This window comes from Mauremys reevesii, linkage group 14 (assembly GCF_016161935.1).
Source record: "Mauremys reevesii isolate NIE-2019 linkage group 14, ASM1616193v1, whole genome shotgun sequence".
Lineage (NCBI taxonomy): Eukaryota > Metazoa > Chordata > Testudines > Geoemydidae > Mauremys > Mauremys reevesii.
This window is the reverse complement of record NC_052636.1, coordinates 32,475,999-32,497,916: the sequence shown is the minus strand read 5'-3', so window position 1 is coordinate 32,497,916 and position 21,918 is coordinate 32,475,999. Positions and strand designations below refer to the sequence as shown.

The 21,918-nt window shown below is 51.9% G+C and overlaps 2 protein-coding genes and 2 non-coding genes across 4 annotated transcripts in view; 2 read left to right on the top strand and 2 right to left on the bottom strand.

Annotated features, from left to right (window-relative positions):
• Positions 1–3,464, top strand: part of LOC120381966 (zinc finger protein 420-like) — a gene marked incomplete at its 3' end in the record, with an annotated part of 60,267 nt that extends 56,803 nt beyond the window's left edge. Inside the window, exon 3 of the mRNA XM_039500140.1 lies at positions 2,846–3,464. Coding sequence (XP_039356074.1) covers positions 2,846–3,464 — 619 coding nt within the window. The remainder of the gene's footprint in view (positions 1–2,845) is intronic.
• Positions 1–21,918, bottom strand: part of LOC120381593 (zinc finger protein 585A-like) — a gene marked incomplete at both ends in the record, with an annotated part of 108,780 nt that overhangs the window by 75,941 nt on the left and 10,921 nt on the right. The window contains one exon of the mRNA XM_039499747.1: positions 12,938–12,945. Within this exon, the coding sequence (XP_039355681.1) occupies positions 12,938–12,945 (8 nt within the window). The remainder of the gene's footprint in view (positions 1–12,937; positions 12,946–21,918) is intronic.
• TRNAG-UCC lies at positions 10,131–10,202 on the top strand. The gene has a single exon. It is a non-coding gene; the product is annotated as a tRNA-Gly (tRNA).
• Positions 11,594–11,666, bottom strand: TRNAV-AAC. The gene has a single exon. It is a non-coding gene; the product is annotated as a tRNA-Val (tRNA).

Here is a 21,918-nt window from a genome sequence, read left to right as displayed (position 1 = left end):
TCCAGGGTTACTTATCACACAGACACTCGGTGCGTCCTTGAATGCTGGCTGGGATTATCCAGACAGGGGATCTCCAGCAGCAGAACACTGAATCTCACCCAGGATTACAGAGGACACAACTCCTCACTGGTCTGGATTGCACCCAGCATGTGAAAATGGCCTAGGTTGGTAGTGACATTTCTTGAGACATGCAGAGTCTTGCTCCCATATCACCAGGTGTAATAACAATAACAGGAAGGGCAGAATATGGAAAATTGATTGTTCAGCTCGCTTTTGACCTGCATCATATTTTGCAATATATTCCAAATAAGGTAATTAACGTGCAACATATGTGTCATTGTTTGGGGTTTTAAGCTTTAAAAGGCTTGTGTGATTTTTAGCTCAGGGGGACAGTATTCCAATAGCTGTTGCCCCCTGCGCACTTTTAACCAAGAAAAGAGCCTCAGGCTGTGCTGGTTCAAAATCAATCGTGTGGTCATTTTCCACAACAGCTTCAAGAGGTCCCTGTGATGGAATGTAAATGTCTTCTTCACACCTTCCCCCTGCAGGAGAATGGCTGTTTGACCAGCTGTTTGCCTTGCTGTCTCTGAGGAACTGCTCTGTGGGTGTTCCCCAGAATTGTAACTTTTTCAGTAATATCATATAGTAAAATCTCATAACTTTACATACAGTGTTACTACATGTTTTAACAGGAGGATAATATTCAGTAGGTTATGCATTTTCAAATGATACCTCACAAGCCATACTGCGTACAAAATTGATCATAATTTTCTAGAAGAATTTTCTACAGGGGTATAGACTGACACAGTGTCTGTGTGTGTGTTCCCAGCAGATATGTGGGTATTTCAATCCCTCATAAGCACAGTGTTTGGCATCTTCAAAGACCTGGGGAACTGGTCCTGGGAATTCACTGGTTTACCAAGTGTGACACTTTATGGAATTGTGAGACACTTTGGTATTAATAATAAAATAATAATATAATCTGGTAAAATTGCAATGAATTGTGCTAGATATGCCATGTAAGGTGTCAGTGAAAATGTTATGTTTTGCCAAGTATGATAATTTTGTTTCTATGTTTGTATCACCTTTGTATTGTGAGTTATAGATATGTAGGGTATATCTGTATTTCCAGACTTGTGCAGTATTTCTCGGTGACACCCCCAGACATATTGACATCAACACTGCCTAGCCTGTTTGATGGCCCATTGAGGGTCATCATCTGTACAATGAGCCCATGGAAAGGACCAAGGGGATACACCTATTGAGTCAGCAAGACATGCCGGGGTATGCCTGTGTAATGAGAACTTCAAGGCTTTTCCATGCCTTGTGTTTGGGACACAGGAAGTACAGGCCACGTGGCAAAAGGAATGTAAAGGGCAGCTGCATCATCTCCATTTTGTCTTCAATCCCCCTTCCTACCTCTGGAGCAACTTCTCTACAAACTGAACCCTGGAACAAAGGACTGAATGACCCATCCAAGCTGTGGATGTGTTCCAGACAGACTTTCAAGCCAGCAACTCACCAATACTGCTAAGAACCTGATATATCCATTTTGGAATGTATCTGACTGCTTTCCCATTTAACTTCTTTCTGTCTTTCTTTCGTTTAAACCTTTAGTTTAGATGCTAAAGGATTGTCTGGAAGGATGGAATTTTGGGTAATATCCAAACCTATACTGACCTGGTGATGTGGGTGACCCTTTGGGGTCAGAGGAACACTTTGTTTATGTGAGCAGAGTTTTTAAATAACCTCTCACTGTACTGGACCTAGTTGCTGATTGGGAGTCAGAGAACAGGGATGCAATAAAGGGGGCCGTGTGATTTCTTTTTTCAGCTTCTCGATAACCCATGTGGGGGATCAGAAGCACAGTTGGTGACTGGTCGTTGAGTTTAACTTCAGTGTTAACCAGCAGTTTTGGGAGCATCTGCTCTCCCTTTTTCAGCCTGCCCTAACTTTGGCATTTTCAGTGAGAACTGCCCCTGGCCCACCAGGTCACACTAAGCACTGAAGTTAAATTAATAGAATGTTTTTTTATGACCAAGTCTTATGTAATCAACTGAACTCTTTGGTTTTCTTTCATCTGAGCAGGGTTTCTAGTTTTCCAACTTGATGTCATCTCCCAGCTGGAACAAGGGGAAGAGCCATGGGTCAGAGACCTCCAGGGTTCAGAGGAAAGAGAGATCCTGAGATCTTCCTGCACAGGTGAGGAAACATTAAACCACCACAGAATCTGTAAGTGCCTGAAGGAAACATCTGGGATGCCCAACAAAGCCCTTGGAGAGGTCTCACAGTTCATTATTGTCCCTTGCAGGGGTCATATCCTCAGGGTAAATATAGTTCATGGTTTCCTATAGCTCCTAGCAGACACCAGGCAGTAGCTTCCTCCCTTCCCCCTGCGTATTTGGATGGGATGTGAAGGCTGAATTCATCCCCCTCCTCTCTCCTACTTGGGGGAAGAGTTTGGGGGAGTTCAGCTCCTGATTTTTATTTGACCTGTCTTCAGCACTTGTTTTTGTTTGGTCTTCCCCTTTCCATCCCTGTTTGAGGTTTCTGTCTCTATCACAGCAGGTGATGCAAAGGCATGTGAGAAAGAGGAGCGGAATTCTCAGCCTGAAAATGTTGAGCCAGTGGGTAAAAACAGAGCATTATTGCAAAGATCGAAAAGGAATGTGTCCAGGAGTCATAAGCAGGGAAAATCTTGGGAGATTCAGCACAGACCAAAAACAGATCAAGGAAACCAGCCAGGGAAGAAAGTGGATAAATTTATTTCCTGTTGGGGAACTCAGAAGGTCCTCATGGAAACCACAACACAGCAGGATATCCTCAGGCGAAAGAGAAAAAATACATGCAGTGAGTGTGGAAAAACCTTCTCTCACAGCTCAGCCCTTTCTGTACATCAGAGGATCCACACAGGGGACAGGCCCTATGAATGCACTGAGTGCGGGAAAACCTTCAATCGCAGTTCGCACCTTATTAGGCATCAAACAATCCACAGAGGAGAGAGGCCCTTTGAATGCCGTGAGTGTGGGAAATGCTTCACTAGCAGCTCAAACCTTTCTAAACATCAGAGAATCCACGCAGGGGAAAGGCCCTATGAATGCCGTGAGTGTGGGAAAAGCTTCACTCAAAGATCAGACCTTTCTAGACATCAGAGGATCCACACAGGGGACAGGCCCTATGAATGCACTGAGTGCGGGAAAACCTTCAATCGCAGTTCGCACCTTATTAGGCATCAAACAATCCACAGAGGAGAGAGGCCCTTTGAATGCCGTGAGTGTGGGAAATGCTTCACTAGCAGCTCAAACCTTTCTCAACATCAGAGAATCCACGCAGGGGAAAGGCCCTATGAATGCCGTGAGTGTGGGAAAAGCTTCACTCAAAGATCAGTCCTTTCTAGACATCAGAGAATCCACATAGGAGACAGGCCCTATGAATGCACTGAGTGCGGGAAAACCTTCAATCGCAGTTCGCACCTTATTAGGCATCAAACAATCCATGGAGGAGAGAGCCCCTAGGAATGCCGTGAGTGTGGAAAATGCTCCACTAGCAGCTCAAACCTTAGATTTAATTTACCCTGGTTCCTCAACTGTTGCTACAGCTCTACTACCCATCAGTCCAAAGACTGAGAGAAATGGAGAGTTCCAACCATTGTCCTTTTAGTATCTTATTGTTCCTCTCTCTTTTTTTTGTGCTGGCCTTTCTATTCTATCACTTTCTGCCTTTGTTTAGTTGGTAACAGTTGGTTTCCATCACTCACGTTTGTTTGTTTAAATCTCTATCCGTTGTGAAATAAATTTTTTGCTTTTTCGATAACTGTACTCAAGTGCTGTGTGAGATACAGTAGCAATGGTCCACAGTAAAACTAGTAACCTGGGATACTTGGGCAAGAGAGGATCTGGGATTTCACCAGGTATCTGGTGATCCGGGCTGGACCCCAGAGGGGGACACATTGAAGGAACTCAAGGGTTAAGGTGGCTGCTGTAGCTCAGAGGAGGGTCCTTGAGTTCCAGCAGGCTGGTGAGTTTGGTCACTAACATCCAGCTGCCAAATGCAAAACTCCCTCTTCCTTGTGGCAGGTGGCAACAAGGAGACTCACAGTCCTCAGCACCCTGAGAAGGGTCACAATGTGTCTCTGTGTTGATCCACCTGTCAAATCCACACAGAGAAAGCTCCCGATAGCACAAAACTCTGCCCTATGAAATCATGGAACATGTGCTCTTTGCTCTGTGAAAGCATGTAAAGAATCCAAGCGCTGGAGGACAGGGTTTGGGTCCAGAGTGACCTAGACAAATTGGAGGATTGGGCCAAAAGAAATCTGAGGAGGTTCAACAAGGAGAAGTGCAGAGTCCTGCACTTAGGATGGAAGAATCCTATGCACTGCCACAGACTGGGGACTGACGGAGTGAGGGGGGTTTGATAGCAGCCTTCAACTACCTGAAAGAGCAGCAGTGTGGGCTTTCTCCTGGCCACTTTTGCTGGGCTGGGCAGGCAGCCTGGAGGCCTTTCTAGAAGAGAACTGGGAACGGAGTTAGAAAAACCAATGTGAAAACCAGAACCTCAGGTTTAGACTCATTTATTTATAATAATAAATCTTCAATTCTAGTGTCACAGTCAATACAATTGCTTCAGCCTGATAGTTGCCCAAAGGGAAACTTAACGTCTCTCCAAGGGGAGTGGAGAGAGAGTACTTTTCAGAGTCCAAGAGAGACAAGGCGGGTGAGGGTAAGAGCTTGCAGAGGACCAACCTCTGTTGGTGAAAGAGACAAGCTGTGGAGCTAACCCAGCACCCTTCTTCAGTTCTGTGTCGCCTGGAAGGTCGTCTCTTCCATAACCAGCAGTTAGAACATAAGAACAGCCACACTGAGTCAGACCAGTTCATCTAGCCCACTCTCCCAAAAGTGGCCAATGCCCGGTGCCCCAGAGGACCCCTGGGCCCAACATGGATACAGCACCACCACAAACAAGGTGAAAAGTCAATGCACATGGGAGAAGCATCTTGTGTTTCCATGGGCGGTAGGTTTGTAGAAATTTTGGTGGTGCCCAGAACCTGCCCAAACTCTGCCCCCCACCTGCCCAAGGTTCTGGGAGGGAGTTTGGGGTGTGGCTGGGGATGAGAGGTTTGGGGTGTGGGAGGGGGCTCAGGGCTATAGCAGAGGGTTGGGGTGTAGGGTGATGGCTGTGTGGTGGGGCTGGGGATGAGGGGTTCATGATGCAGGAGGGGGCTCAGGGTTGGGGCAGACGGTTAGGGTGCAGGGGGATGAGGGCTCTGGCTGGGGCTGGGAATGATGGGTGTGGGAGAGGCTCAGTGCTAGAGCAGAGGGTAGGGGTGTGGGGGGTGAGGGCTCTGTCTAAGGCTGGGGGTTTGGGGTGTTGGAGAGGCTCAGGGCTGGGGCAGAGGGTTAGGGTGCAGGGGGATGAGGGCTGTGTCTGGGAGGGGGATAAGGTGTTTGGGGTGTGGGAGGGCTCAGGACTAGGGCAGAGGGTTGGGGTGCAGGGGTGTGTGAGGGCTCTCTCTGGGGCTGGATATGAGGGGGTTGTGGTGTTGGAGGGGGCTCAGGGCTGAGGCAGAAGGTTGGGGTGTGGGCGGGGGAATGAAGGCTCTGGCTGGGACTGGGGATGGGAGGTTTGGGGTGTGGGAGGAGCTCAGGGCTGGGGCAGAGGGTTGGGGTGGGGGAAAGACGGCTCTGGCTGGGACTGAGGTAGGGAGGTTTGGGGTGTGGGAGGGGCTCAGGGCTCGGGCAGAGGGTTGAGGATGTGGTGGGGGTGAAAGCTCTGACTGGGGGGGGGGGCTCTGGGGTGGGGCAGGGCTGGGGATGAGTTTGGGGTGCAGGCAGGCTGCTCCGGGACAAGGGCCAGAAAGGAGGACTCCCCCCAGCCCTTTCCCTGCTGGCAGCAGCAAGCTCTGGGGGAGGAACCCTCATTTCCCCCAGCAGCACACTCACTCCCACCACTGTCACTGCAGATGCTCCTAGGGCCCTTCTCAGGTCCAGGAATCTCCCTCGCCTCCCCCATTTTGGGTGCTGGGGGGTGCTGCATGCACCTCCTCCTGCTGTTGCCCCTGACTATAGCCTCACTGGGGTGGGGATGGGGCTGTCTCCTTGCCCAGCATGGGGCAGGAGTGGTGACTGCAGGGGCGGGGGCTGTGATGGTGGAGGGTCCCGCTGGAAAAGGGAAGGGTCTGAGGTGGAAGGGCAGGCTCAGAGTCAGTCTGCCCTGGCAGTGAGTTGGGAAGGGGGGCACTAGGACCCTGTGGCAGCAGTTGCTGCAGGGAGGCAGCATGGAGCTGCATGGAAGAGGCAGGGACGCTCTGCTCCATCCGGGGCCCAGGGACATGCATGGGGCCAGCAAGGGGGTCCGGGGGACACTCGGGGGACGCACGGGGGGTGGCAGGTGGGGCCAGAGGGGAGACCCAGCCCCAAACTTTGGTGGAGCTGGGCCCCAGGGCTCTGAATATTGCTGGTGCCCAGGCACCACGTGGGTATATAACTCGCCGCCCATGTGTGTTTCATTCCTTATGTGCTAGTCCCATCATGTGGCCATTTCCTTTTCTTCCTTTCTGTTAAAAGCTTTGGTGTTTTGCACAGAAACATTATTTCCCCAGGAGAGACCCAGGAGTGGGGGCTGCATTCCAGTACCAAACAGTCACTGGAAGGGGGCAGACAAAGACCTTTAGGACGAGGCGTCCGTCACTGTCAAAAGATCATCTCCCTCCTGCAGGTCACTGGCAGCCTGAATTTGTTCCTTATCCTCCCAGAGTCTGGGGGCTGGAATCAGCACTACCCAGCCCCTCCGTGTGTAGCAGGAACAAACACAAACCTGGTCTTTAAAACAAGCTGTCCCCTTCCTTCTCAGGGAAGATTTTTCTGTGATTGAAGTTGAGCTTCAGTTCCCCTCTCCTAGGGCTGGGGCGGGTGTGGGGCCAGCTCCCAATGAGCTCTGTTTTCACCTTTGCCCCCTTTCAGTCACTCTGGGATGGTAACTCTGCCCCCAGCTCTCAGGCAGCTTCCAGCCCATCCACCCTGCTCACTAACTCTGTGGTCATGTGTCACTCCCTCTGCCAGCACACAGAGCCTGCAGGAAAGCTACTCCTGCCAAATGCATTGGTGGTATAGTGGTGTGCGTAGGTGCTTTCTAAGCACTTCATCTGGGTTTGATTCCCAGCCAATGCAATAATGGCTTTTCTCTTCTGTTGTTTCCTCGTCTGGAGGTGGTTTAATTTCAGTCACATTGTGTTACAATCACATTATCTATAGAATGAGACAATAAATGTGTCAAAGTCCAGCAGGTCATACAGGATGGAGGCACACAAGGGACTGGAATGTGTCATCTGAGAAAGACAGAACCCTTGGAAACCTGCATCTCCCATTCCCTGGCCTTGCGTGTTATGATTCCAGCTGTGTGAGCTGTTTGTAGGATGTTCCGGCATGAAGTTTTGAGTCAGTTATTGCTCCTGCAGATTCCTTTGCTGTTACAATTATAATGACATGAACAAAAGGGAGGCAAAATAAACATGAACCCCAAGTTGCAATACAGGTGGGGAAAGGGACGATCACGGTTAAGCCAAACACGTCAAAATAAAAATTAATACTACCTGTCTCTCTGAACACCTGTGATGAGCAAGATGGAGTTGGGACACCTGTTCTGCTTCAATCATTTATTGTCTCTCTGTTCTCTCCTTCTTCGCCCCCCAATTCCTCGTCTCCAATGTCTCTGCCTTTCTCCTCTTGCTCCCTCTCCCCTGCCCTTTCCAGGAACTCACACTCTACAGAATTTAGGACAAGCCAGAGCTCCCATGTTCTGCACATGAGCCTGTGTCAGAGGACGTGGGACCCCGGTCAGAACCAGTCACCAGATCAATATGACCCTTTATGGGCGACTTCTCTGCCTGCTCTGCAATTTACATCTCCCCTCTCCCCCCCCCCCCGCAAACAGGGTGGGGTACAGCTCTGACTGAGAGGCCTCACAGGAGAAATTTCAGCCAAAAGACAAATTTGTGTGAAATGTTGAGAAATGAAGAGCCCCCCAAATCCCCAGAACTCTAGTGTCACCCCCATGGCACCAGCACAGGGAACCCAGTGAGATGAGGTTACAGAATACAAGGGGGGAGGCAGCAGGGAGAGAGGTGACAGGGAATCTCTCTTTTTCTTTCTCTCGTCACTTTCTGTTCTGCTCTTTCCTTCCAGGAACTGCAGTCACAGCAGGGAGGGGTTTGTCTCCGTGTCTGTCACGGAGGTGGTGGAAGTGATGGATTCTGTGACTTCCTGCAACCTCCGTGACTTCTGCAGTGGGCACAGTGGCTGACTCCAGGGCCACTCAATCAACTGGCTCCAGGGACCGCCCAAGCAGCGGCCAATGCAGCTGCCCCGGGGACCACTTGACCAGTGGTCCCGAGGGCAGCAGGAGCAGCCACAGCTTGGTGGCCTCTGGCAGCACTTCTGGGGTGGCCAGAGCAGCAGCTGGCCCCCTGGGGCTCCCCCCTGCCCTAGCAGCAGCTGGAGTGGCAGCGACTCTCAGGGCTTCTCCCCTGGTAGCTGGTGCTCATTATCCATCAAATAAATCAACACACTTCCCCCTGCAAGTGGATTTAGCCCGGGACCCTCAGAGTCAGCAGCTGTTACGCCCCCACTGAGCTCTCTGGCCAGGTGTCCTAGTGCCGGGAGCCTCCGATGTAGATCCTAAAATAGCGTTTTTGCACCAGGGGCGGCTGAAATTTTGGACCAGACATTGTAGCTCCTCTGTTATTTTACTGAATTGCTTCAAAACAGCAAGTGTAGAAAGTCTCCTAAGTGCCAGGCTCTCTGCCATGGAAACAGCTGCCCCTGCTCTGCAGGAGTCTCTGCGCTCCACCCAGCAATGTACAAACCTGCTCCGCACTGAAGGGGGGTCAGACAGTGACAGTAACGCAAATCTTCAGACTATTAACCCAGGTCCCTTTCTTTAACCCAGGACGTGCCAGTCACCTGTTAGCCATGGTGTTATCTTCATCTTCAAATACCTCTCAGGATATTGAACAGAGAAGTGAAACCCCCTCCCCCGAATGGTTCCCTGTTGAGGCGTTGTACCAGACCTGCCCCTGGAGACTGTCTGGTTTTATACTCTTAGAGCTTTTTCTCTTCAAACCCCTTATCCCAATCTCTGGGCCAACCTCCGCATTTCAGAGTTTAGAATTTACTCTCATCACCCTCCTATGGCACTTTCCATGTGAATTGGGCAAAGCAAGTGGGGGAAGCTCTGTGGCTAATGGAAACCAACGCTCTGGGTGAGGCCTGAACTCATACCCACAGCTGTATTTCCCCCTGCATGAGCCACTATAGGTGCTTCTTAGACAAGCTTGGGCTGTAGGTGGTTACGTGTGTCTGTGGTTCACCACTTTAGCTGCTCTGTGAAAAGCTGATGGTTGAAACAGAAGCTGGTGGGTTTTTGTTTTAAGCAATTAGAGTCTAGTACATTTTAACAGGCAGAAAATGTCCTATTATGGTCTAGCCCCATTTGACTCCTTCTGTCCATCTTCTTCCTTCCCCCTCAGTGTCTTTCCTTCCCCATTGGGGACATGCAGAGATGAACCCCAGTCAGTCTGTGTCACAGAGAGTCTGTATCTCCTAAGGAATGTGGGTGAAGGATTCCAGCTGAATTAACGCCCTCACCTGGGTTAGAAACTTGTTTCTTTCGAGCAGATAGTGGGAAATGGGACATTAATTCAGACCCAGGAGGCAAGGCAGAGGCTTCATGATCTTGATCTCCATGAAGGGAGAGAGGATCCCCAGGAAGGAACAGAGCTTCCTTTAGACTCAAGCTGGGGTCTCTTGGAAGTTGGAAAAGACCCTTGGTCACTGAGGATCTCATGGGATCGTGCTGCTCCAGAGGCTCGAGAGTCCTGGGTGCGGGGAGGGTGTCACTGCACAGTCTGAAATGGAAGGGAGGACCCTGGAAGGGAAGGGGAGGAACAGAAAATGGAGAGGAATGAAACAGAATAAACGCCTCTTCTCTCTCCCCTCCCCGACCCAGCAAGAACTGTTATCAGTGGGGAAACTCCCCACCATGAACGGCAGAGACCACAGAGACATTTGCCTCATGCTGAGAAGTAAGGTGACCAATCACCAAGTGTGAAAAATCAGAGACTTTCACTAGATGCATTGGTGGTATAGTGGTGAGCATAGCTGCTTTCCAAGCAATTGATCTGGGTTTGATTCCCAGCCAATGCAATGATATGATGATTCTTCCACTGGGAATTGATTTAGTTTCAGTTTATCAATGGAATGAGAGAATCAGTGTCCCAAGTCCCAACAGGTCATTAAACACCCAGTGGAGGAAGAAAGGGGTGGGACTATATAATAAGCAGTTGGAGTCATCCTGGTATTACAATGCTTGGTTTATTTTTTTTTTAAATTCCTTTACTTCCCTCTCCCTTTTAGACTCAGAGCCTTTAAGGTCAGAAGGGACCAGTGTGATCATCTAGTCCGACCTGCTGCACCTTGCAGGCCAAAAGACCCCACCCACCCACTCCTGTAATAGACCCGGGAGGGGAGGCAGCTCTGTGCACTGCCCCTACCCCAGGCAGCACATGGAGGCCCTCTGCTCCCCTCCCCAATGGGTGTGCAGAGATGTGCCAGCAGCACTAAGGTGGCTCCATGCCCACTCTACATCCGTCCCTCCGTGCCGCTCCCAGAAGTGGCTGGCATGTCCCAGCATCCCCTGGGGTGGGGGGGAGTGTCTCCACGTGCTGCCCCTGTCCCGAGCACCAACTCCGCAGCTCCCATTGGCCAGGAACTGTAGCCAATGGGAGCTCTGGAGGCAGCGCCTGCAGACAGCAGCACATGGAGATCCCCTGGCCCCACTCATCTAGGAGCTGCTGCCAGAGGGTTGTGTGTACCGGTCACTTTGGGAGCTGCACCACCCTCCTGCACCCCACCCCACCCCCACCCCAGCGCAGAGCCCACACCCAAATTTCCTCCCAGAGCTTTGCTTGTTTTCCTTTCACCAGAACCATCCTTCTTCTCCTGGGCTGCAAGTAGCCACCCCTGGGAAGCCAAGAGGCAGGCACAGGATTCTGCCAGGTAAGTGTCCCCCAGCGCCGCGATGGACGGTGCGATGAAGGTAAGTCTTCCTGAGGCACAATGAACTGCAATGCAGCGAACCACTGGCCAGGCGGTCGGGGCGAAGGGCATTCACTGGAGGTACAAGCTTGTGAGTGACTCCTGAGCACAGGGCCCCTTCCTTTTAAGGACCTGCTCCTCATGGCCTGCGACTGGAGATGACTTGGCTGCATCTGGTGGGTCACACTCCACCTTGGGCAGTGTCCATGCAGTGTCCCTGCTCTGGGTGTGTGAGTGCTGCCTAATGAGAGTCCCAGACACCTTCTCTATCTAGGAGCTCTTCTGATCTTCCAGCTGTTCAACCAGCCCCTTCATCCCACAAGCATTGCAGGAGGGAGCGGGAGGGGGAGGGGGAAAGCCACTTCACAGGCATTCAGAGAGGGAGAGGAGACAAAAATGGGAATGGGGGAAGTATAACACACCTATTGAGCATAGAAATCACTGCTGCTCCTACAACAGCAGGGACAGGCCACTAGGAGCTGGGAAAAATTAAGCCATCATGTTTCTGCCTGGTTTTGAACCAAGGACCTTTTGCGTGTTAGGCAAACGTGATAACCACTACACTACAGAAACTCTGTTGCAGGGCTTTGCCCCTCCCTTCATAAGAACATAAGAACGGCCATACTGGGTCAGACCAAAGTCCATCCATCCCCATATCCTATCTGCCAACAGTGGCCAATGCCAGGTGCCCTAACAGGTAATGATCAAGTGATCTCTCTCCTGCCATCCATCTCTACCCTCTGACAAACAGAGGCTAGGGACACCATTCCTTACCCATCCTGGCTAATAGCAATTAATGCACTTAACCTCCATTAATTTATCTGCAAAAAGAACAAGGAGAACATGTGGCACCATAAAGACTAACAAATGTATTTGAGCATAAGCTTTTGTGGGCTAAAACCCACTTCATCGGACGCATGCAGTTAAAAATACAGTAGGATATATATATACACACAGAGAACATGAAAAAAATGGGTGTTGCCATATACACTATAACTAGAGTGATCAGTTAACGTGAGCGGTTATCAGCAGGAGAAAAAAACCTGGTGTTGGGAGGGGAACAGGAGAAAGGACAAAGGAAGCAAGAGACGAAGAGAAAAGAGGGATCAGACAGTGGATGGAGCAAGAGGTGAAACAAAAAGGACAACCCCCAATGTCCCCAGTGATTCTAAGGGACAAAATCCAGGTGTGCAATAAAATTCTGCCTCCTTAAGCTCGTGTTTTCCATGCCTAGAATTCAACTCTCACCAGATGGATCAGACTGAACAGGTTTCACACCTCCAGGAGGCTCTTACCTTCTAAACAGGGACGGCTGTTTTCCAGTAAAATCACTGAAAGGGAAGGAGAAAACTTGAAAGAGGTTCCTCCTGGTGCTCACGTCCGTGAACCCGAATACTCCCTCAGTCCTCAGAGAGAGACCTGGAGAAGGAGACTTGCGGAAGCAAAGCCACAGGGGTCTCTGAGGTTTTCCTCCCCCCCCCCCCCTTGCTGTCCTTCCTGGCTGATGTCAGCATCTCTCTGTGAGGTCATCACCTCCCCACCGCCTTGGACCAATAGGCTGAGGTCCTGCAAAAGGCCTTTGTGATGTCACTGCCCCACCCCTCCCTTGCTGTGCTAATGTCCTGCCCCTGGCCAGGCACTTTGCAGGTTTGAGCTACTCCCTGTGGATCACCCCACTCAAGGAGCGTTCGTTCTAGGCAGCAAGCCAGCTAGACAGGAAAACATCAGACGCTGCTCCCAATGCTACACTCAGATTTTCAGAAATGAGTCGACTTTATGGCCAGAAGAGACCATTAGAGCATCTAATCTGACCCCCTGCATATCACAGGCCTCCTGTATGACACAAGAGCTACTTTTGGGGCAAACACATTCCAGAAAGGCATCTAGTCTTCATTAAATGACATCAGGAGATGGAGAATCCACCACTTTCCTTGGTAGCTTGTTCCTGTGGTGAATCATCCTCGCTGTTGAATATTTGTGCCTTAGCTGTAATATGAATTTGTCTCTTTTCACCTTCAGGCCATGGGGTCTTGTTATGCCTTTCTCTGCTCAATTAAAGAGCCCTTTAATACCCAATCCTTTCTCTCCATTAAGACACTTCAATTAAGTCACCTTTCAATCTTCTTTTGATCAGCTAAGCAGGTTGAGCTCTTTCAATAGCTCACTAGAAGGCATTTTTCTCCAGCCCTCAGAACCTTTGGTGGCTCTTTGCTGCCCCAGCAGAGCAGTTTGCAGGGACCACTGGAGCGGTTCATGGAACGGCTGGTGGAGTGGAGTGGCTCAGACTCCCTGCTTGCGAGAGGGGAAGTATTGCCTCCTAGAGGCGCCCGGGGGGGTGGTATGTAATTGTCCCAGGTCACTGGGTGGGGGCTCGAGCCACTTTTGCATTGTGTTATTGAAACGGAACCGCTAGATACTGAGCCCAGCCCTTGTTGCTGACAACTCAGAGGGGCAGAAGGGTTACAGGAATTTATCACACAACCCTCCCTGCTCCCCAGAGCCCCACGGGGAGAAGCTAGAGAAGGGGGAGTCATTCCTCCCCTGCGCTCCCAGAAGAGCTGCTAGGACTCCTTCCTGCCAGCTACTCACCCCTGGATCCATCCTCAGCTCCTGGGATCTTCCTGCTCCAGAGGCTCCAGAGGCCTGGCATGGGGAGGGCGTCACTGACACACACGGGAGGTTTCTGGAATTGAAGGAAGGAGCAGAAAACGGAGAGGAAAGAAACAGAGAGAAAACGCCTCGTCTCTCCCCTCCCCCTCCCTGCAAGACATGTTACCAAGGAGCAGCGTTAGGGGAAATGGTGCCCTGGGCAAAACTTGTACTTTGGCACCTCCCCATTGCCCCTGGACGATCCCCCTGCCCCTTTACCCCCAGCTCCTACACTCCCAACCCTTGCACCTCCCCCACCCCTAACTCTGCCCCCTCCTGTGCCCCAACCCCTACGCTGTGTCCCCTTTGCCCTTAACTCCTGCACCCCCTCCTGTGCCCCCAGCCACTGCCACTCTCCTGCTCCCCTAACCCCTGCACCCCCTCCTGCGCCCCCTTCACCATTAACCCCTGCGCCTCCTGTGCCCCAGCCACTGCCCCTCTCAGGCCCCCCCTTCACCCCTAACCCCTGCACCCCCTCCTGTGCCCCCAGCACCTGCCCCTCTCCTGCACCCCCTTCACCCCTAACCCCTGCACCCCCTCCTGTGCCACCAACCACTGCCCTCTCCTGCACCCCCTTCACCCTAACCCCTGCGCCCCCTCCTGTGCCACCAGCCACAGCCCCACTCCTGCACCCCTTCACCCCTAACCCCTGCATCCCCTCCTGTGCCACCAACCACCAAGACACACCCTGTAATCCAAAGTGTGGGAGGTGCGGGGCAGGGACCACGCACCTCTCCTGCCATTAAGGGTACATGGGTAGCTGCTTCTGCCCTAGCACCTGGCTTTAGTGTGTAGCCAGAATCCCTTGCGAGCAGGCGGATGGATCCTGCTAGCAAAGGGATCGTTTGATTTTAGAGTCTGATCCAAACAGACCCAGCAGAGAACCCAACAATAGCTCTGCCTCTGCCATCCCAGCACAGGGCCCATAAACAAGAGAGGCAGAGACGTGCTTAATACAGTGCATCGGGTGGAGAGGGAGCACAGACCAGGGACGGGGCATGGAGAAAAACCACAGAGAGGGAGAGAAGGAGAAAGTGACGAAGGAGGAGAAGCCAGGACTGTGTCTCTGGAGGGAAGGCGCGTTCGGATGCAGCATGTTAATGAGACCCTTGCAAACACAAGGGAAAGAAGCAGGGAAGGGATTGCAGAGGACAAGCCGGGCTACTCACTCAGTCTCCCCTGTGGGGCCCTGTGGCATTGGGTAGCAGGGCCCAGGAAATGAAAATCTCTTAACCACACAGAATTGTTAACTGCTCCCAAATCCTTTTGTGCCAGGGCCGCAAGCTTAGAAGAGCTTAAGCTGTGAGCTGCATGGACGGCCTCAAGAAACCTCTCTTGTGCGGAGCCTCAAGCAGGTTTGCATTGTGTGACCCCGATGAAAAGCCCAGCAGAGAAAGCTTGCAACTCTCCCAGCTCTTTCAGCCGCGTTTGGGGCCTTTCAATCACTCAGGCTGCATCTTCCAACTAAAATGCATTAACAATACAGCTCAGGCAAGCGGGCTGGGGGCTGTGCAGGCTGCCGGGCCAGCTGATAGCACTTCCCGCTAACGGCTGCTTTTCTACGCTTGTGTTTTGCTGTTGGACAGAAGCCCAGACTTCCTCCCATCTAACCCCCCCTGCTCCCTGACTGCCCCAGCCCCCAGAAAGTCCCCGAACCATCCAACCCTCCCCCTGCTCCCTGACTGCCCCCCAGGACTCCTCTTGCCACCCACCAGCTCGAGCCGCTGGCTGCCTCTGGAGCCAAAGTGAAACACGTGCCAGCACACAGCCCCTCCCCCACAGCGTGCTGAGGCAGCGGGTGAGTGTGTGTGTGTGCAAGGGGGGGTCTGGCTGCTGGAGGCCCAATGGGAGCAGCTCAATCAGGCCCCGGCGGCCAATCAGCAGTGCCGCACTCTGCATGGGGGGGATGGAGGCGGGGGAGAAATCCAGATCTTTCCACCTTATTCCAAATTCCTACTAAGGCGCCACTTTGGGGGAATGTGCTCAGTGGGGGAGCGGCAGCCCCCCCTGCTCCCCCCAGCTACGCTCCTGCTTGTGGGGGCCCCTGCAAGACCCAGGGCCTGGGGCAAATTGCCCCCCCTTGCCCCCACCTCTGGGCGGCCCTGCTAGCAGCTCTTCTGGGAGCGCAGGGGAGGAATGACTCCCCCTTCTCTAGCTTCTCCCCGTGGGGCTCTGGGGAGCAGGGAGGGTTGTGTGATAAATTCCATCTAACTCCCCTTTGATCCAAGCCGAGGACGTCTCAGCCTCCACGATCCCCTTGGCAGGGCCAAACAAGGGACGTTTTCCCCTGCCCAGGAGACCCAGCCAGGGACTCAAGGCCCCCAGACTTTCCCTTTCTCCCTTCTGGGAAATCAAGTTCAAGTTTTACAAGGAGCTAAAGAAGCCTCAACCCTGCATCTGAATTAATGTGTCATTTCTCACTCCCAACACAAACAAATGTCATTTCAATCCCAGGTGAGTCCACTTCAGTCATTCCTCAGCCCCATTCCTTCCCCCTCCTGCCTTAGCTTAGGGCATTGCGCCACCCTGTGGGCGTTTCATGTCCCTCCTCAGTTTCACACAGAGACACAATTTCCTTTGCATGGATCCATGAACAGCAAAACCTCCCTGTGTCTCTTGTCTGAGCCAGGGCATTCAATTGTATTGACACCTTCTCTCCTGCAATGGTAACGGTCAAACAGAGGGGACATGGCCACCTTCAGCCCTGAGAGTGAGATATTCACTTTCCTCTTTCTTCAAGCTGCTGTTGTTATTCCATAAAGCATGAACCATGGAATAAAAAGGTGAGTTTACTCCAGGGTGAGGAAAGAAAGGAGCCACCAACTCCCCCAGAAAATCTCAGTGCCCCAGAGAAAAGCTGCCCCTGTTATTGGAACTAATGATGTGCTGGAGATATGTTGGGAAAAGGGACTGTCTGAATTGCCAAGGCAGGAAACAAACAATCTACAGCAACATCATTAACCACAGACACACTCTAGCCATGCTCCAGCCAATGGGGAAATGGGCATGAATTCATAACGTCAACTATAAAAATGATACACATCTAGAAATAGCATAATTATAATCAGCCAATCAGGACCTCTCCATAGACCCCTTACGTGACAACCTTTCTAGAATATTGGCTACAAATAGAACAGTGGTCGCAATGGTGATCTATACAGTTACAGATTATGTCAATAACGTCACAGGAGGTGACATGGCATCAGTCAGACTGATACTGGAATACTGCCTCCAGTTTTGGTGTCCTCATGTGAAAAAGATGTTGTGAAATTGGAGCTGGGGCAGCAAAGAGCCACCAAAGGTTCTGAGGGCTGGAGGAAAAATGCCTTCTAGTGAGCTATTGAAAGAGCTCAAGCTGTTTAGCTGATCAAAAGAAGATTGAAAGGTGACTTCATTGAAGTGTTGAAGTGCTTCAGGGAGAGAAAATATTGGGTGTTAAAGGGCTCTTGAATCTAGCAGAGAAAGGCATAACAAGACACACTGGCTGGAAGGTGAAAAGAGACAAATTCATATTACAACTAAGGCACAAATGTTCAACAGCGAGGATGATTCACCACAGGAACAAGCTACCAAGGAAAGTGGTGGATTCTCCATCTCCTGATGTCATTTAATGAAGACTAGATGCCTTTCTGGAATGTGTTTGCCCCCAAAGTAGCTATGGTGTCCTACAGGAGGCCTGTGATATGCAGGGGGTCACATTAGATGCTCTAATGGTCTCTTCTGGCCATAAAGTCGACTAATTACTGAAAAACTGAGTGTAGCATTGGGAGCAGCGTCTGATGTTTCCCTGTCTAGCCGGCTTGCTGCCTAGAACGAACGCTCCTTGAGTGGGGTGATCAACAGGGAGTAGCTCAAACCTTCAAAGTGCCTGGCCAGGGGCAGGACATTGACACAGCAAGGGAGGGGTGTGGCAGTGACATCACAAAGGCCTTTGGCAGGACCTCAGCCTATTGGTCCAAGGTGGTGGGGAGGTGGTGACCTCACAGAGAGATGCTGACATCAGCCAGGCAGGACAGGGGCGAGGGGCCAGGGAGACCTCAGAGACCCCTGTGGCTTTGCTGCAGCAAGTCTCCTTCTCCAGGTCTCTCTTTGAGGACTGAGAGAGTATTCGGGTTCACGGACGTGAGCGCCAGGAGGAACCTCTTTCGAGTTTTCTCCTTCCCCTTTTAGTGATTTTACTAGAAAACAGCCGTCCCTGTTTAGAAGGTAAGAACCTCTTGGAGGTTTGAAACCTGTTCAGTCTGATCCATCTGGTGACAGGTCACTTCCCTTCTCTATACCTCAGGCTCCTCCCCAATGGGAACAGGGACAGTTCTCGAACTCTGGGCAGTCGTGAGCCTGAGTGAGATAAGGGGCGATAAAGCCCTCTGTGAAGGAGAAAGGGGAGTTTCAGGGTGTTTAGCACCAAGGAATTCTAAAGTTTGCTAAAATGTCTAGTTTGTGGAAACAAGAAATGGCCAGGGCCAAACTTTTTAACCATTGCCTTTTCTAAAGCCCATTACCTGTCTTTTAGCTACCTGGGGTTCTTTGCCAGCAGGAGAGAAGAGGTTCCTGCCTCCATTTTTGTGGCCGTAACAAACCGTAACAAACCAGGTGTTGTGCCTCAGTTCTTGTCTGAGATCCCTGAAAAAGAACATCTTCCCATCCATGAACAAGACAGGACCCATTTTTAAAAGGGGAACAAAGAGACCCCTGGGACTTACAGACTAGCCAGCCTCACTTCCACAGCTGGAGAGATATTGCAATATATTCTTAAACAATCAGTTTGTCAGCAGCACCTACAGGATAATTTGGTTCTTAGGACGAGGGAGCATGGATTTGTCAAGAACAAATCATCCCAAACCAATCCTCTTTCCTTCTTTGGCAGGGTTCCGGGCCTAGTGGAGGTGGGTAAACAGTAGATGGGATCTATCTCGGGGTTACTAAGGCTTTTGGCACAGTCCTGCAGGACATTCTCACAAGCAAATGAGGGAAATGCAGTCCAGCTGCAATCAGTGTCATGTGGGTGCAGAGCTGGTTGAAAGCCCAGACTCCAAGGGCCCTTCTCCAGGTTTGGCTGCCCAATGGAGAGGGGGCACCTAGTGGGTCCGGCAGGGATCAGTCCGGGGTCCGGTACTATTCAATAGTTTCATGAATGATTTGGAAAATGGAGTGGAGAGCCTGCTTCCAAAATGTGAAGCTGACACCAAGCACTTTGGAGCTCAGGACTGGAATTCAAAACACCCTTAACAAATTGGAGACTTGGTCTTCTTGAGCCAAACCCCATGGCTGGGCCCCTCTCTCTAGACTGGGCTGAAGTGAAACCCCAGAGCCAGACACTCCTCCTCCTGGGCAGTGCGCTCCGATCTTGAATGGTCAGATGCTGCTTAGCGCTGTCAGAGCAGCTTTGGCTGGGGGATTCTCCCAGCACTTTCCAATAGCGGGAAGGTACGAAATCCCCATTTGCCTGCTGGGGACGGAGCCCTAGAGGGGGGAGCAACTTGCCCAGAGTCCCCCAGGAAAAGGAAAACAACCAGCAGTGGAACCAATAGGAAACCCAGCAATGGAACCCCGGAGTCCTGACTCCCAATCCCCTGGCCCAGTCACTCCAGCGGAGCACACTCCTCTCAAAGGCAGGGGAGCGGCCATGAGGGCCTGCTTCTCATTGCCAGCTGTGGGAGGAGTGTGCAGCAGTGGTTAGCGAAGGGGCCTGGAAAGAAGGCCTGCTGGGTTCCATCCATACTTCTGACACTTGGTGTGACCCTGAGCCAGTAGTTTCCCCTCCCCAAGCCTGTTTCTTGTCAGTAGGGTTGGGGTCGCAGTCCCGACAGCCCAGGGGGGTTGGGAGGCTCTAGGAAGGTGTGTAAAGTGCTGGGATGTCAGGATCTCGGAGGCGCTGTCACCCCACACTAGGACGATGTTCTGCACCCCTGCTGCTGGTCGAGTTTCTCCGTCCCTTGGCAATAAGACAGCCTAGAACCCCACCAGGATTATTGTATCTGCTGCCCAAGATCCATAAACCTGGAAATCCTGGACGCCCCATCATCTCAGGCATTGGCACCCTGACAGCAGGATAGTCTGGCTATGTAGACGCCCTCCTCAGGCCCTACGCCACCAGCACTCCCAGCTATCTTCGAGACGCCACTGACTTCCTGAGGAAACTACGATGATCTTCCAGGAAACACCATCCTGGCCACTATGGAGGCAGAAGCCCTCTACACCAACATTCCACACAACGATGGACTACAAGCCGTAAGGAACCGTATCCCCGATAATGTCACGGCAAACCTGGAGGCTGAACTTTGTGACTTTGTCCTCACCCATAACTATTTCACATTTGGGGACCATGTGTATCTTCAAGCCAGCGGCACTGCTATGGGTACTCGCATGGCCCCACGGTGTGCCAACGTTTTTATGGCTGACTTAGAACATTTCCTCAGCTCTTGTCCCCTAAGGCCCCTACTTGACTTGTGCTACACTGCTGACATCTTCAGCATCTGGACCCATGGAAAAGAAAACCCTTGAGGAATTCCACCATGATTTCAACAATTTCCAACCCACCATCAAACTCAGCCTGGACCAGTCCACACACGAGATCCACTTCCTGGACACTACTGTGCTAATAAGCGATGGTCACATGAACACCACCCTATACTGGAAACCTACCGACCGCTATACTTACCTACATGTCTCCAGCTTTCACTTAGAAGTCATGGAGGTCGCGGGAAGTCACAGAATTCGTCACTTCCACCACCTCCGTGACAGACACGGATCCCTTCCAATGAGACAAAGCCCTCCCGGCTGTGACTGCAGTTCCTGGAAGGAAAGAGAGACTCCCTGTCACCCAGGGCCGGCTCCAGGCACCAGCCTACCAAGCACGTGCTTGGGGCGGCACCTTGGGAGGGGGCGGCGATTGGGGTTTGGTTTTGTTATTTTGGCGGCGCGCGCGCCGCGCCGGTGTGACGGGGGGCAGGAATTGGCGGGCGCTACGCGCCGCTCAGGGGAGGCGGAGACTTGGGCGGTGCTACGCGCTGCTCGGGGCGGGGACGGCGGGGAATTGGCTGGCGCTACGTGCTGCTCGGGGGCGGGAATTGGCTGGCGCCACGAGCCACCGGGGCGGAATTGGCCGGCGCCACGCGCCACTCGGGGAATTGGCCGCTCGGGGGAGGGGTGGTAATGGTTTGCGCTACGCGCTGCTGGGGGTGGGGACTTGGGCGGAGCGCCGTGCCGCTGGGGGGGGGCGGCGCTCTCCTTTTCTGCTTGGGGCGGCAGAAATGTTAGAGCCGGCCCTGCTGTCACCTCTCTCCCTGCTGCCTCCCCCCTTGTATTCTGTAACCCCATCTCACTGGGTTCCTGGTGCTGGTGCCATGGGGGTGACACTAGAGTTCTGGGGATTTGGGGGGAGGGGAAGGGGGCTCTTCACTTCTCAGCATTTCACACAAATTTGTCTTTGGGCTGAAATTTCTCCTGTGAGGCCTCTCAGTCAGAGCTGTACCCCACCCTGTTTGCGGGGGGGGGGGAGAGGGGAGATGTAAATTGCAGAGCAGGCAGAGAAGTCGCACATAAAGGGTCATATTGATCTGGTGACTGGTTCTGACCGGGGTCACACGTCCTCTGACACAGGCTCATGTGCAGAACATGGGAGCTCTGGCTTGTCCTATATGCTGTAGAGTGTGAGTTCCTGGAAAGGGCAGGGGAGAGGGAGCAAGAGGAGAAAGGCAGAGACATTGGAGATGAGGAATTGGGGGGAGAAGAAGGAGAGAACAGAGAGACAATAAAGGATTGAAGCAGAACAGGTGTCCCAACTCCATCTTGCTCATCACAGGTGTTCAGAGAGACAGGTAGTTGCAGGTTTTCCAGTGTCAAGTCTGAACTTTGATTCTAACAATTTGAGTTCAAATATCAAGGGGATCTCCACATACCTGATCTCTTCCCCCCTCCCCTTTTTTAGTATTAATTTTTATTTTGACGTGTTTGGCTTAACCGTGATTTTCTCTTTCCCCACCTGTATTGCAATTTGGGGGTTATGTTTATTGTGCCTCCCTGTTGTTCATGTCATTATAATTGTAACAGCAAAGGAACCTGCAGGAGCAAAAACTGACTCAAAACTTCATTTCCCCATCATGCCGGAACATCCTACAAACAGCTCACGCAGCTGGAATCATAACACGCAAGGCCAGGGGATGGGAGATGCAGG